Raw genomic sequence first — 14,734 nt, 5'->3', positions numbered from 1 at the left:
TGCAGTTCGTTTTAAAAGAGTGGAAAAAGAAGTCAGGAGAAAGTTACGCTGACTCGAGGAGAGGGATGGAGAGCGGAAGAGAGCGCGGCCGGCCGGCGACCGGGGAGGGCGCGGCGGCGCGGGGCGGAGGCGGGGCCGGGAGCGGGGCTCGCCCCGCGGGACGGACGCGAACGCCGCCGGCCGGCAGCACGTGCCCCCGGCGGGAGCTCCGCCGGGGCCGGGCCGAGGCGGGCCCCGGGGGCGGCGGGCGGGAGCGGGGAGGCGCGGCTTGCCGGGGGTCTGTGTGCGCTGGGCCGGGAGGGGGAGTCGCGGGACGGGCGGAAGGGCTCAGAGCAAATCCGTTTTACTTCATCTGTAAACTTCTTTCCTTGCTTACAAAAGAAATACATCGTGGTTATGAAACAAATTCCTGGCATAAGAAAGTGAGTGTCTTGTTAGTCCCCCTGCCACTGCTCCCGCGCCCTCCCTGTCGGATCTCTAGCCGGGAGCTTCGGGGCCCGGCGCCACTGCGGATTTCTTCCGGGAAGGCGCGCCCCGGCGTCGGTCCTCCGGCCAGAAGGGGGCGGCACACCGCGCGCCCGGCGGCCGGCGGGTCTCTCTTCCATACGTCGCTCGCGTGACCGTCGGCGCTACATACTGCGCCTGCGCAAGCGCTGCGGCCTTTTTCCCCCCGCGGAGCCGTGCTGGGCCTGCAGCTCTGTGGCAAGCCGCGGACTCGGGTCTCTGTTCCGCAGGATGGTGAGTGGTTATCCCGATCTGGGGGCCGCGGATGCACGGCGGTTCCCTCTCGTTGGCGTAAGGCCCGCCTCGGGTCCTTCTAGCGCGGCGCGGGGATCGGATGGCGATAGATTGCCGGCTCTTCCAGAGTCGGGCTGCCGCTCCCAGCATGGCCTTAATGGCTGCCACGGCGCGCGCGCACGGGGGGAGGGGTGGAGGGAGAGGGAGAGCCGGGGCCGCGATCTGGGCATGGGGTGAGTTTAGGGGACCAGCTGCGGGGTAGGGCAGGCTCGGCAGAGGGGGCACCGGCGGGCGGCCGCGCGGGCAGGTTGCACGGAGCCGGTCCCGGACTCGCTGGGGGATGCAGGAGTGGGGACGGGCCGCCGCTCCTCGGAGAGCCTCGGGCCGGCGAGCTGTTCGGAAAGCCTGTGTTGTTGGGCCGAAGAAGCAGCTGTTAAGCCAGACTCGTCAGTAGAGCTTGAGGGTTGGCGTCTCTGGACCCCGAAAGGAAGCTCATTTAGTTTGGTATCGTCTCTTGCCTCTTTGTCGAGATGCTCGTTAGCATCACTTTTTAACGACTTGAATGGTGGGGGTGTTGCTTTAGTTGCTCGGGGACAGTGCTGTTCCGATCGGGAGTGACTGCTGCGTATGTCTTTGGCCAGTTGAGTTTTGCAGCAGGTCACTTAGGCTGTTGAAAAACGTTCATTGAGAGAGGGAAACGGGAGGTTCGGTTCTGGAAATGGGACAGTCTCAAGAATACACTGACGTTTGGCAAGATTGTTGTCTGGAGCGGTGTTTTGCAAAAGTGTGGCACAAGGACTGTTGCTCATCCAAGAGGGAAGAAAACTAGAGAGTAAGTGTTAAAAGACTTAAAATCAATGTGACAGTTTTATATCTGGTAACTGTAATACAAAAAATTGGCCTGCATTTTTATGTTTTTTCATTTTATTTTTCTTCAATGATTCACTTCTGTTTTATAAAATTATCAATCTTGAGAGACGGTAGGTAGGAGGGAAAGTGATTGGAAGTTTAAGTGTTATTTTGTTACACAGTTAACTCAAAAGTATCATAAGCTAAAACATTTATCAAAGTTTTAATAACCTTTTTTTTCTTAAAGGGGTTTGTTAAAGTTGTCAAAAATAAGGCCTACTTCAAGAGGTACCAAGTGAAATTTAGAAGAAGACGAGGTATGGTCAGTCAGTCATGTTTACAATATTTTAAAAATCTGCAGTGGAGCAGACTTTCTTAATTTATTATTTCTTTCAGAGGGTAAAACTGATTACTATGCCCGGAAACGCCTGGTGATTCAAGATAAAAATAAGTACAACACACCCAAGTACAGGATGGTCGTTCGTGTGACCAACAGAGACATCATTTGTCAGGTGAGCTGTGTTGCCGGCTGCAGTAGTGGCTGGTGCACCCCCCAGCACTCCGCGTTCCCTGTGCTAGGGCGGTTGTACTGGGCAAGCAGACACGTGTGGATCAGGTCCTTCCAGTCTAGCACCTGGCACTCCAGGAGATCTTTGCCGAGTGAGTGAGCAGGTTTTGAGTTGGGGCCTGGAAAATTGGTACTTTAAAAAATACTCTGAAGATAGCTGTTTGGCAGTCCTGACCCCATTTAATCCCATTCACTTTCTAATTGGGAAAGAGTAGAGAAATTGATGGTACTGTGCTGTTTTTGTAGGATTGGGAGGATAATTTTGAGACGACCAAATTCTTGCCCACTCCAGTTCCAGTAGAGCAGTAGAATTTGTCGTGGACTAAGTCCACACCGCCACTGCTCTGCAGAGGTGGGTGGTTGAGAATGTTAAGTTAGATTCTTTGAGATTGTTCTTATCCCTGCTTATTGTTTGAAATAGGTTCTAATAAGTAAGCATGAAGATGTCTCCCATGTAAAAGACCTCCAGAAAATGGCAGTTTGTTCCTAGAGGTACTTTTCTGGGCTTTTACAGCTTGGAAAACTTCATAGTTGAGACTTGCAGGAGGTAGGCACACATGCTTTCTGGCCAGACTCATTTATTGGTTGTGAAGGCCGTCTCTTCATACCTAAGGTTCAGGTGACTAAACATGAGATATCTGAAACACTGTTGGACTTAAATATGCTTGGTTCAAAAGATGTTTGAAATAATGGGGGATTCCTCTTTGATTTTTCCCAGTGCCTCCTTAATTCACTAGCTAACCCAGCTCAGTTTTTTCTGTATTCAGAAGTAAGGAACTACAGTGTAACTTATTCCAAAGGCATTTTAGTATTTGATGTCTGTGGTAGTTTGAGGCTTAATACTGTGGCATTAGTTAAACATACTTACAGACTCATATCCTACCTGCTATAGTTGACCAAGCTGTAAACTGCAGTTGGGGGTGAGTGGGTTTAACAAAGACAAATCTTAAGTGAGCAGCTCTATGTCTAGCTTTTTGTGAAGTCCTTTGAAAAAAAAAAGCAAGTGATCAGACAGCAAAGACACACATTACTAACCCGGGTTTTCTTTTCCTGTAGATTGCTTACGCCCGTATAGAAGGAGATATGATAGTCTGTGCAGCTTATGCTCACGAGCTCCCAAAGTACGGGGTGAAGGTCGGCCTGACCAATTACGCTGCAGCGTATTGCACTGGCCTGCTGCTGGCCCGCAGGGTATGTACGAGATGAAGCGTATTTTGGAATTAGCTCACGGGGTGGATGTTTGCACGTGGGTAAGACACCTTCAGCTGTGGGGACAAAGGATGCTTGCTGTTGCCTGGTAGCTTACACGGGTGTCACCAGGGAAGATGGTTTTATGCATACATTGAGATGGAGACGCACATTTCTAATCTGGGGAAGCCGTTTTTCTGGTTTCTGCCCTGTTTGTCGGGTGTATCCAGACCAACAGAATTGTCTGCAGTGATGGCCACCTGTATGTACTCTGTGCTGTCTGATCTGATAGTCATGCGCGACATGTAGCTGCTGAGCACTTGAAATGTGTCTAGTGCTACTGATGAACCGAGTTTTTAACTTAATTAAATGTGAATAGCCCCTTGTGGCTAGTTGGACAGATGTGTGCAGAAGTGTAGATCTTCTGATGGTCAGCGTCCATTAAAAATGCAGACTCGACTCCAGAGCCTCAGAATTTATATCCGAGTGATTTATACGCATGCTGTATTTTGAGAAGCAGTGTCTGAAATTTTGGGGGCTGGGGCAGGCATTTGTGGGGGATTTCGTTTTTGTTTTAATAATACTTGCCTCTGGGTGGCAGCATTTCCTATAACATGCAGAAGGGAGATGAAGACATGATCTTTGCCTTTTGTTGGTTATGGACATTGATTTGCAGTGAATTGTTAAGCATGCATCATTGTTAGGACCCACGTATTCACTGGTTATCAACGTGTTTGGGTGGGGAACATTTTTATTGGTGAGCATCTCGGTGCAAAGGCACTACTGGGGAAGCAGTAGCTAGATGACAAGTACTAGCAGAAGGGTAGCTTGTGTGAGCATGAGGAGGTGGCAGCGTAGAGCCACGGAAGGTTTCCTCTTCAGCACACACTCCTACTCCTAATATTTTAAGCAAATTAAGCAGAACAGCATGTGATAACATTTAATATTTGCTTGTTGAATTACAGCCAAATGTAACTGAAGACGTGGGGAGATCACCCCCCAAGAGTAAGAGAATCAGGTTTAAGTCTCGTGTCCCACTTGGTACAAAAGTCAGGTGTGGACCAAGTAGCAGGTTCAGAAACTGTTACACAGTTGCTGTGGTTGTGGGTGAAACTGGATGTCTGAAATTTTTTTTGTAGCAATTAAAAATTGATATTTAAAACTAGATTGGGATAAAGGGAAAAGTGAAATTTTCTGTCAGGTCATTAAAGTTGTGATTTTCGAGATACTGTTAAAGTTGTTAAATATGTTTGGGCAAACATTTAGACTGGCTTCTTTGCTAATAGCTTCTCAATAGGTTTGGTATGGACAAGATTTATGAAGGCCAAGTGGAGGTGACTGGAGATGAATACAACGTGGAAAGCATTGATGGTCAACCCAGTGCCTTTACGTGCTACTTGGATGCAGGGCTTGCCAGAACTACTACTGGAAATAAAGTGTTTGGGGCGCTGAAGGGAGCCGTAGATGGAGGCTTGTCTATCCCCCACAGGTAATGTTCAAGGCCTCCCTGCCGGGACTCTGATTCTGCACTGTTTCTACCTGGGCTGTGGAGATAACTGAATCAGTTAAACTGGTAGTCATCGTTGTGTGCCTGCAGTAGCGAGGTGCTGTGCAAAAGGAACCCGCCAGGGTGGGAAGGAACTGTTGTAACACGTTTGACAAGTGAAGAGACGAGTTCAGAGGTAAAATGCTTTGTCCAAGGTTCTAGAGCCAGTAAGTGGAAAAGCTAGCATTGAAGCCACTACCTTTTGTGTGTGGCTGAGCTCTGGTTAAAAATGAGCAACACAATTCCACCACCACCACTCCCCTCGGGGTTGTTTTTTTTTTTTTTAATTCAGAATGAAAATTGGTTACTGAGTTATGGGAAAATATGGACTCTGGGGTGGGGGAAGTTTGGGAAAGATTTGTAAACTTAAACTGGAATTGAGGCTGCAGGCTGCTCTTGGTAGCTAACAAGCAGGTTTAACTTTGTTGTTCCTTTGGCTTGAGTTAATGATTTTTGTTATTGCTGAGTAGATAACATCTTTTTTTTTTTGCCCCCCCCCAACGGAGACCCTGGGGGTTGAACCCAGGACCTTGTGCATGCCAAGCACATGCTCTACCACGGGCTGTACTCCCTCACCCCCTAAGTAGATACATCTTAAGATTTATTAGCTTCTTAGAAATGTTTTAGTGGTTGGTAATTTGACAACCAATTTTTTTTTTCTGGCTTGCCATTTTTGGTGGGTGGGAGGTAAGCAATAAAGTGTCACCTAACTGGAACTTACTTTTATCACATGTAGTGGGAGGGCATTTTAGTTGGTGTGGGGGCTTGGCAGTCCCCTTGCAAGGCACCTGTTGGGACCTGAACCACTCAGTGTGCACTGAGGTACCACTGAGAGATCTGGGATTTAGGGGAGTAGTTTTGAAACCCTTTCCTGTGGAATATGGAGAACTTGACAGTGGTAAGTCTTGGTTCATTAATGGTTTTTAAAGGTGCTTGTGGCATGATTTTCTATCCTGAAATTAAGAAATCAGCTGCTGGATGATGATATCCCACTAACTGAGCAGTCAATAAGTTGGTCCTTTGGTTGCATATGATGCAATTAATTGTTTCAAGACGGGACTGATGGCAGCTACTGAAGTGAATTCCTGCTAGTGAACTGATTTCAACCAATGTATACTAAAATACGAAAAACTTTATTTCAGTACCAAACGATTCCCTGGTTATGATTCAGAAAGCAAAGAATTCAACGCTGAGGTTCACCGAAAGCACATCATGGGGCAGAACGTTGCAGATTATATGCGTTACCTGATTGAAGAGGACGAGGATGCTTACAAGAAACAGTTCTCTCAATACATAAAGAACAACATAACTCCAGACATGGTAAAAAATTTTTAAATGCATGTATTGGTGAATTTATAGAACCGGGTTTACGACCTGTTTGAGGAGCTGGACTTGGCGACAGGCTTTTAGGAATCTTAGATGCTGAAGGATGGCAGGCTTCAAGCATCTAGAGCTAATGCTTTTGGGGGCCGTTGTGTATTTGGCTTTTTGATATTTGTAAATTTCATTCCTGTAGTCCTAGTTAGAAGCTGTTTTGTCTGATATGAGGTGCCAGTTACCACTAAACTCCGCTCATTTTGAGGCCATGGGGAAGCAAGATTCTTTCTTCCTCCTAGCAGATAAGTGCTGTGTTCTGGACTTTTTCTGTGTCAGGCACGTGCACAGAAAGGTTCTGTCACTGGTTCTACATGATGTTGCAGAGGTGAAGGGACCCATGTTTGCAAAACTGAGTTTAACCACCTCTGAAGCTGAGTCTCCAGGGCTCTAAACACATGAGAGTAGCTGAAGGTGACAGTACCGGTTTCAATAGTGAAGGCACAACACAAAGGTCACAGATTATAAAACTATTAGAAATGTAGTATTATGTGTACACTGGTGGAGCACATACCAAGTAATTGTTTTATTAGGTTCTTTTCTGTTGGTGTATAGGTTGTATTTTGGCATAGCTGTGTCTGAAAATTATTTTTAAAATAGTATTATAATTGAGGGAAAGAGCACTTTCTGTTATTTGTGTGCCTGTTAACACAGTCTAGGGCTGAATAAACACAGCTTGAGTTTTTGAGCTAGGAAATGGGTGGTTTTTACAGCAGTAATTCAGATGCATGTTAGTTTTCATTTGCGTGTATTCTGTTAGCATGACGTCACCCTAGTAAAAAGATGTAGTTTTGACTGATTCTGTTCTTTCTGCGAAGTTTTCCTTCCTCAGCCACGGACATGCAGTCTGTGTTTTCAGGCGTCTGTCCTGCTGCTTTGCTGTGTGTGCTGTACTTAAGCCAGATCACTGATTCTGTCTGTGGAGACCTCTTTGCTTAGGCATGCCTGCTGAAGTCTCCTGCAGACGTCCGGTGTCTCCAGCAGGAAGTGGTGTTTACCTAAACTCACAGTGCTCTTGAAATACCTGGTTGTGTTGCCTACACAACTGATCTCTTAGGAAATGAGCTGGATGGCCTAGATGTGTTAAATGACTCTTTGAAGTCATCAGATGGATTTGCTAAGTACAGCGGAGAGCTGTCACAGCTTAAAAGAAGTAGAGAAATACACTTTCATAAGGGATTTAGGTATTTTGAGGTCTCGAAGGCAGTGAAAGTTTTTGCATTATTTTCCTTTGCTAATGTGCTTTATACAGATGCATGTAGTAATAGCATTTTATCCATATTGAACGGTCAAATTCTAGAGCCCGGGATTGCTTTGACTCATTCTTGAGGAGAGCTGTAATTGTTACTGAAGTTCGTGCATTTTACAGTTTTTCTTCATTGCCTGATCTTCCACTTGATCAATAGTCATTTTGGGGAGGGGTTATTGAGACAGTTCAGTTTACAATATTGTTTTTTGTTGAGTTTCAGAATGACATTCTCATTAATGTATCTAATTGGATAGCCTTTCAGGGTTTTCAGGGAACTGAGGCTTCTTTCTGGTTCTACAGAGGCCCGATAGTGCTGCTGAGATACTAGCGATTTGTGGTAGGTCAAGAGGTCCCTGGTGTGCAGTCCTGGGATACCTTCTGAAAAGACCTCTTAGATGTCAACAGGAAATAGAGATTTGGGGAATGTGGGAGAACAGATCAGTTTGGCAATTGCTTGTTTGTCCATAGACTCTTCATCTTAACATCTTAAATCCACACTTGAATGAAAGAATTCAGGTCAGACGGTTTTAAGTGAATGTGAAATGTGTTTCTGCAGAAATCAGTTTGCTCTAAAATTGAGTGACTCAGGAAGTATAACTGAATTACTCAGAAATGCATGCAGATTTTTCTTGAGGAAGATGTGAGTTTTGCGAAGTGACCGTGCACATTGCCTATGGTAAAAATAGGGAATTCCTTAGGGAAAGGATTAGGTGCAGATACAAACATTAACCTAGTTTAGTTCCTTTTGAGATTCTCACTTAGAAGGACGAAATAGAGCACGTAGTGGAATACGGGATGTTACATTGTTTAGGGCGCATGAAATGAAACCAAGTACTGTTCGCTTTGCTTTGTTCCAGATGGAGGAGATGTATAAGAAAGCGCACGCTGCAATACGGGCCGACCCGGTCTACGAGAAGAAGCCCAAGAGAGAGGTTAAAAAGAAGAGGTACGTGCCTTCCTGTTATTTTGAAGATCGGAGGGGCTCCTTCTTGTTTTATCTCATTCAGACTCTGAAGTCGTGCAAACTCGATCACTGGCTCTGCATGATGTTGCAGAGGCGAGGGGAACCAGGTTTGCTAAAGCAACCGTGGCGACGGAAATGCACTAGCCCCGGGAGCTACCCAGGGGCCCGTTCTGTCCCAGTACATGGTCACTGTCGGTTACTATGTTTTTAAATAGGCTAACGGAATATAATTACTTTCTATTAGTCTTTTCACAGTTTGATCTTTGGAGTAGTAAATAGTGTTAATGAGTTTAAGCATTACACTGACATCTTCATTTGGTTCTTGGCTCTGTGTGGTAACAGGACAGTTGGGGTGGGGAAGTTAGATTAAGATCATAAACAACTACATGTGTTGGAACTTGGATTATTTGACCTCCGTCTTATTACAAAGTCTTTATAAGTTTTTCAAACCTCTTTAGCCATGGTTTTAAAAAATTATATTCCTTTCTCTCTTACTTTGTTTTGTAGGTGGAACCGTCCCAAAATGTCACTTGCCCAGAAGAAGGACCGGGTAGCTCAGAAGAAGGCAAGCTTCCTTAGAGCTCAGGAACGAGCTGCTGAGAGTTAATGAACCAAACTACAATTTTTTATGAAGATTTTAAGACAGTAATAAACTTATTGACCGAGCAACCGTTTGTGTTAAGCTCTTGTTAATGAAACTGAGAAATACCTGAAATTAATAGTATTTTCCTTCAAGAAACAAATGTAGCTTTTCTCGGCAAATGTCTTGCATAGTGACTCAGAGTTCCCACCTGCTCCTTGGGCGTCGGTTCTTCCTGACAGGAGTTACCCTTGAATTGTACGATGCGCAGTTCTTAAACAGTCTGGCAAGCAGCAGAGAAACGTTCCACTAGAAGCATTCCTCCCATTCATTTATTGTAACCACAGATGAGCGGGAAGAGAAAGTACCTTCAAAGTATACAGCTTTAAAGTGAGCAAAACTGGTGTTAATCCATAGTTTTAATTTTTGAGAGAAAGTCGTCCAGTGTAGGTCGTAATTTTACATATATTCACTTTACCTCGGTGAACTCTTTAAGCAGAAAATACTGTTTTTTTTCTCACGGGGTGTTTGCAGTTTATGGAGTTGTTGCAAGGCACATGCCAAATTTGAATAAACATGAAAGGAGCAAATATTAATCCTTGTATATGGCATTTATATGAGAAAAGGTGTTGTTAGGTGGATAAATTTACATGCCTCTTAAATAGCCCTTTGGCCAATAGGAAGTACTGTTTGAAATGGAAAATTACTATCAAGTTGTATGATTTCAGAGCCCTGCTCTCAATGTCCCACTTTCTCAGCTCAAATTCAAGGTGGGTGGATCTGCATTGGGTCAGTGGCCTAAAGGGAAGCGTTTTGAAGGACAGTTGGCTGGCTGGACACTGAGACCCCCCCCGAGTCCAGGATGGTGGAAGCTTGTCTGTGTTCAGCCTCTCAGACCGGCCGTTACATAAACTGCCAAGTAGGACACGTCCTGATGGGGTTAAATTCTAAGAGGCTCAGTAAGAGCCATTCAACACTTTGAAGCCACATAAAATTTGTCTGAATGAGTTAAATGTGTATAATACAAGAAACCATGCTATTAACCCAACATTTGTTTATAAAGGAGTAATTTTAATTTACCTGTTTTTGCAGTCTTAATTTCTGTTACTGTGCAAACTTTACCATGCTAAGACATTAGTAAATTTATGTATAAATTTTCTTTTTTAAACAGCAGCTTTGATGCAAACAATGTTTCCAGCACTGGTATTCTGGCTAACAAAATCTACAAAATACGCTCACTGTTGATGTTTATGGAATGAAGCTTTTCACAGCATTATTTTAAGTCATTAGTCAAAATAGTTACACAGTGAATTTAGCAGGAAATGTACCAGGACTTCTAAAAGGGTAGGAATGAAATGTTTGGATCTTTTGATTCTGTACCTCCAGCCGTTACTTCTGTAGTCAACATGTGTTTCAAGACGATGGCTTCTTAGGACCTGGGGAAAGGAGTTTTGTGTAACTGGCAGGGATTTAAATCAGGAGCCGTTTTAAAAAATGCTCAAGATTTTCCTTCGAAGGGCTAGGTTTCTTAAAATGGTCACAATGTCCAAATGAACTAAGAGTCATTTGTGTAGGAAATTTTCTTCCACAGTAATGTTTTCAGGTTATTTAGTATCAACGAATGTTCCATTTCCATTTGGTGTGCTGTGACTTTGAGAGCAATGCAAGAATACAGCTGCTTTTCTAGTTCTTCACGAATCTCGCTGGGAGCACCACGCAGTAAGTAGTCTTTGAGCAACTGACAGGCTTTTGCCAAGTTTGGTTGTATGACTTCTGAAGTACACCTCATTGTACTCTGATCACAGCTAGTTCGACAATCTGTGCCGTAGACACAGTCCAGGTCAGACTCACAGTGACGGTCCTTGATGAGTTCTTTCAGGTTTGTCTCTGGCACAATTTTCCTCATGTCCAGCATTTTCAAATCGTACCTACTGTTATATCCTAGGGTTCTGGCACTGGTGTCACACATGAGGAAGTTCCCGTAGGGGCCGTGGAAGACGTCTTCCACGAATTCTAGAAGTCCGATGGCTATTTTAGCCTTCCTGGGCCATGACGGTGTGAACAGCTGATCCATGCTTCTTCTGAACCCCGATGGAATGAAAAGCTCTATGACCCACGGAAGGCTTAGTCCATAGAGAGAGGTATATTCAACACTTTCCGTCACATAGAGATCACCGCAGAATCCCATCAGTTTGGGGGTGTGTTCTTTATCTTGAAGTATCACCATAAGGAGAAATTCATTTAATTGAAGAAGTGCCCATGCTGACTTTGCTTCTCCCAAGGAAACCTGGCCATCTTTGTCTCCATCAGCCACTGTCAAGATGAGATTAACCAGTTCAGAGAGGTTACCTTGGTCCCCTAACTTGGCCTGTAAAGAAAAGAATGGCTAATTAAGGAATGAAAAACAAGTACCTCACGGGTAACATGCACACTGGCTGACTACAGGGATCATTGCCCTGCTGAGCAGTAATCTTGCTACTGAGTGCCCGTAAGAAATGTAGTACGCTGCTAAACATTTATGATGCCAAACTAAGTGAGTCAGGACTATGTCTTACGTGCTGGGGGTAAAGCCTACTTTGCTAAGTTTATTTGTTAAGGGGTGGCCACCCCTGGGAGGGCTTGAGGTCCATTCCCTAGTACCTACATTGGAAGGGGGGGCACCCTAACTCCTGTAGCCTCCGCAGATCCTGTAGGTAAGTACAGTCAGCCAAGTCACTATTCTGCTTTATTCATGTGCTTACAAAATTGCAGTGTAACTGGCCCGTATCCAAAGCTACAAGGGTCAACTACAAGTTATTTTCTCCTAGTTTGTAATTGTTAACAAGTTACTTTTCAGGTTGTATTTTTCCAGTAATGAAGATTAAAAAGTATGTGCCTGTGAAGTTTCTCTGACATAAAAGTCTCCAGCATAAATGGTCCAGAGAAAGGAGGTTTTGAGTGAAAACACAAGAGCAATAAAAATGAGAAAAAGACTTCCCAAGAGTACTTACACCTTCTAATAGTTTTATTTCTTCCTTGAGAATTTCTTTAAATGCTGTGCAGTTAGGGACCAGCAGCTTGACCTCGCCTTCGCAAAAAGGAGAGTCAGTTACCATGTCCAGCTGGGGGCAGCCCGTCTGCTTGGTGAGCTGCCAAAATGTCTCACTTGGACATTTTTAACTATAATAAATCATGTTAAACCTCCTCCATGTACTTTTTCTTTGATTTATTTGCTCAAGCTTGAGTCCCTGATAGAGGTCAGAGCACAGCATTTGTATGGCCTGGGACGGAGGCCCTGCGACCCTTCCAGACGACCCACTTCACACCAGCAAGCTGTGAAAAGCGCGGACTTTGTTTTTTTTTTTTTGCAGAGAGGGCATAGATTTGTTTGTTTGTTTGTTTAATGGAGGTGCCGGGGATGAAACCCAGGACCTGGTGGCGCCACACGGAGCTATAGCCTCCTTTGCATCCCGTAAGTACTCACTTTAAAGAGGCTGTAGACCATTTCTTTGAATTTCTGTACAGTAGTTCCCCTGGTTGGCTTATCAAATAACACTATTTCTTTTCTGGGTTCCAATTCAGTTCCAAAATCAAGATGAAGTTTTTGTTCCATTTGACATTTCACAACACCTGGTAGGTTATCCCAAATTCCTAAGTACATCTGTGAAAAGAATGACAAATTATGCGTTAGACAAGTAGGAAATTCCAGTCTGCCACTGTATTTTTAGTGTCCTCTTAAAAACAACCAACAAAACACGCAGACTGAGCTGACTTTCTGAAGTGCAAATTCACAAATACTTAAACTTGTTTCCTTAATTTTTTGAAATTATAGAAGTATTGCAAACCTAAATATATATTTTTGACCATGATCATCAATTTCATTAAAATTTTTCCATTTTTAAAATTGTACTAAAACATAAAAAGCAAAAATTACCACTTAGCCACTTTTAGCATACAGTTCAGTGGTATTAGATTCACGAAGTTGTGCTACCATCACCACCATCTATTTCCAGAACTTTTCATCTTGTAAAACTGAAACCATACCCGTTAAACAATAACGCCCTGTTCCCCCTTTTCCCCAGCCCCTGCCATCACCAGCCTACTTCCTATCTTTATGATTTTGACTAAGTGTCTCATGTAAGTGGAATCATAAAAAAATTTGTCCTTATGTGACTGCTTATTTCATAATGTCCTCAAGGTTTATTCATACTGTAGCATGTGCCGGAATTTCCTTCCTTTTTAAAGCTGAGTAATATTCCATTGTAGGAATAAACCACATTTTGCATTTCCATTCACCGAAGTACATTCGGGTTGCTTTCATGTTTTAGCTGTTGTGAGTGATCATGAACATGGATGTACAAGTCTCTCTTCGAGATCCCGATTTCCGGTTCTTTAAGGCATACACCCAGAAGTGGAACTGCTGAATCACAGGGTCATTCTTTTAATTTTCTGAGGAAATGCCGTCCTGTTTCCTTCAGTGGCTGTATGTACCATTTTACGTTCCCAGAACAGCACACAAGGTTTCCAATTTTCTACGTTACTGCCAACACTTACTATTTGTTATAGTAGCCGTCCTGATGGGTGAGAGGTGGGATCTCCCTGTGGGCTTGATTTGCATCGCCCCAGCAATCTGTGCTCCGGGCTACTTTTCACGTACTTGTTGGTCTTGTGTATAGGTAGCCTTTTTTGAGAGATGTCCATTCAGGTCCTTTGCCCATTTTTGAATCTGGTTGTCCTTTGTTGTTAAGCTATAGGAGTCCACTAAATATTCTGGATAGTAATCCCTTATCAAATATATGACTTGCAAATACTTCCATTCTGTGAGTTTTTTATTCTATTGATATTGTCTTTTGATACACAAAATTTTAAAATTTTCATAAAGTATAATTTGTCTATTTTTTCTTTTGTTGCCTGTGGCTTTGGTATCATATGCAAGAAATCATTGCCAAATCCAATGTCACGGAGCTTTTGCCTAAGGTTCTCATCTAAGAGTTTTATAATTTTAGTTCTCCCTTTAGATCTTTGATCCATCTTGATTTAAGTTTTGCATGTGGTGTCAGGTAAAGGTCTGACTTCATTCTTTTGCATGTGTGTATACAGTTTTCCCAGTACCATTTATTGAAAAGGCAGTCTTTTCCCTATTGAATGGTCTTAGCACCCTTGTCAAAAATCATTTGACTATATATGTAAGGGTTTATTTCTCGGCTGTCTATTCTGTTTTATTCCATTAGTCTATATGTCTGTCTTTATCCAGAACCACACTGTTTGATTACTGCAGCTTTATAGTAAGATTTGAAGTCAAGGGGTGAGTTCTTCAGCATTCTAGTTCTTTTTTTAAGATTGTTTTGGCTATTTAGGGTCCCTTAAGATTTCATATGAATTTTAGAGTGGGTTTTCTATTTCTGCAAACATTATCTTTGGAATTTTGCTAGAGATTGCATTAAATTTGCAGATCACTCTGGGTAATACTAACATCTTAAAATGTGAAGTCTTAACCATCTGTGAATATGGAATGTGTTTCCATTAGTTTACCTCTTTAATTTCTTACAGCAGTGTTTTGAAGTTTTCATAGTATAATTCATTCATCTCCATAGTTAAGTTATTCCTAAGTATTTTTTGATGCTATTGTAAATGGAATGGTTTTCTTAATTTCCTTTTTGGATTGTTCATTGTTAATGTAGAAAAGCAACCGATTTTCG

At 43.4% G+C, this 14,734-nt stretch overlaps 2 protein-coding genes and 2 non-coding genes across 8 annotated transcripts in view; 3 read left to right on the top strand and 1 right to left on the bottom strand.

Moving 5' to 3' along the window:
- Nucleotides 1-600: 600 nt before the first annotated feature.
- RPL5 (ribosomal protein L5) lies at nt 601-9,145 on the top strand. 2 transcript variants are annotated; one of them, XM_006197323.4, is made up of 8 exons: nt 601-738; nt 1,835-1,904; nt 1,984-2,099; nt 3,212-3,346; nt 4,630-4,832; nt 6,032-6,209; nt 8,370-8,458; nt 8,984-9,145. In XM_006197323.4, the coding sequence occupies exons 1-8, from the start codon at nt 736-738 to the stop codon at nt 9,081-9,083; spliced, it is 894 nt and encodes a 297-aa protein (XP_006197385.1). In that variant the 5' UTR covers nt 601-735; the 3' UTR covers nt 9,084-9,145. The 2 variants fall into 2 exon arrangements, with proteins under 2 accessions (XP_006197385.1, XP_072824317.1); XM_072968216.1 differs by having other exon boundaries at nt 612-738; nt 6,032-6,210; nt 8,374-8,458.
- LOC116281822 (small nucleolar RNA SNORD21) lies at nt 5,863-5,959 on the top strand. Its single transcript, XR_004191287.1, has one exon. It is a non-coding gene; the product is annotated as a small nucleolar RNA SNORD21 (small nucleolar RNA).
- LOC116281815 (small nucleolar RNA SNORA66) lies at nt 8,531-8,662 on the top strand. The gene has a single exon (XR_004191280.1). It is a non-coding gene; the product is annotated as a small nucleolar RNA SNORA66 (small nucleolar RNA).
- A 1,424-nt stretch (nt 9,146-10,569) lies between the features above and the next one.
- DIPK1A (divergent protein kinase domain 1A) overlaps nt 10,570-14,734 on the bottom strand; it is a 173,533-nt gene continuing 169,368 nt past the window's right edge. For all 4 annotated transcript variants that reach the window (XM_072968213.1, XM_072968214.1, XM_072968215.1 and 1 more), the window contains 2 exons: nt 12,520-12,696; nt 10,570-11,424 (listed from right to left, as the gene is read on the bottom strand). In XM_072968213.1, the coding sequence (XP_072824314.1) occupies nt 10,612-11,424; nt 12,520-12,696 (990 nt within the window). In that variant the 3' untranslated portion in view covers nt 10,570-10,611. The remainder of the gene's footprint in view (nt 11,425-12,519; nt 12,697-14,734) is intronic.

This window comes from Vicugna pacos, chromosome 9 (genome assembly GCF_048564905.1).
Source record: "Vicugna pacos chromosome 9, VicPac4, whole genome shotgun sequence".
In the NCBI taxonomy this organism is placed as follows: Eukaryota; Metazoa; Chordata; class Mammalia; order Artiodactyla; family Camelidae; genus Vicugna; species Vicugna pacos.
Note: the sequence above shows the minus strand (reverse complement) of the source record. Positions and strands in the feature narration are given on the sequence as shown.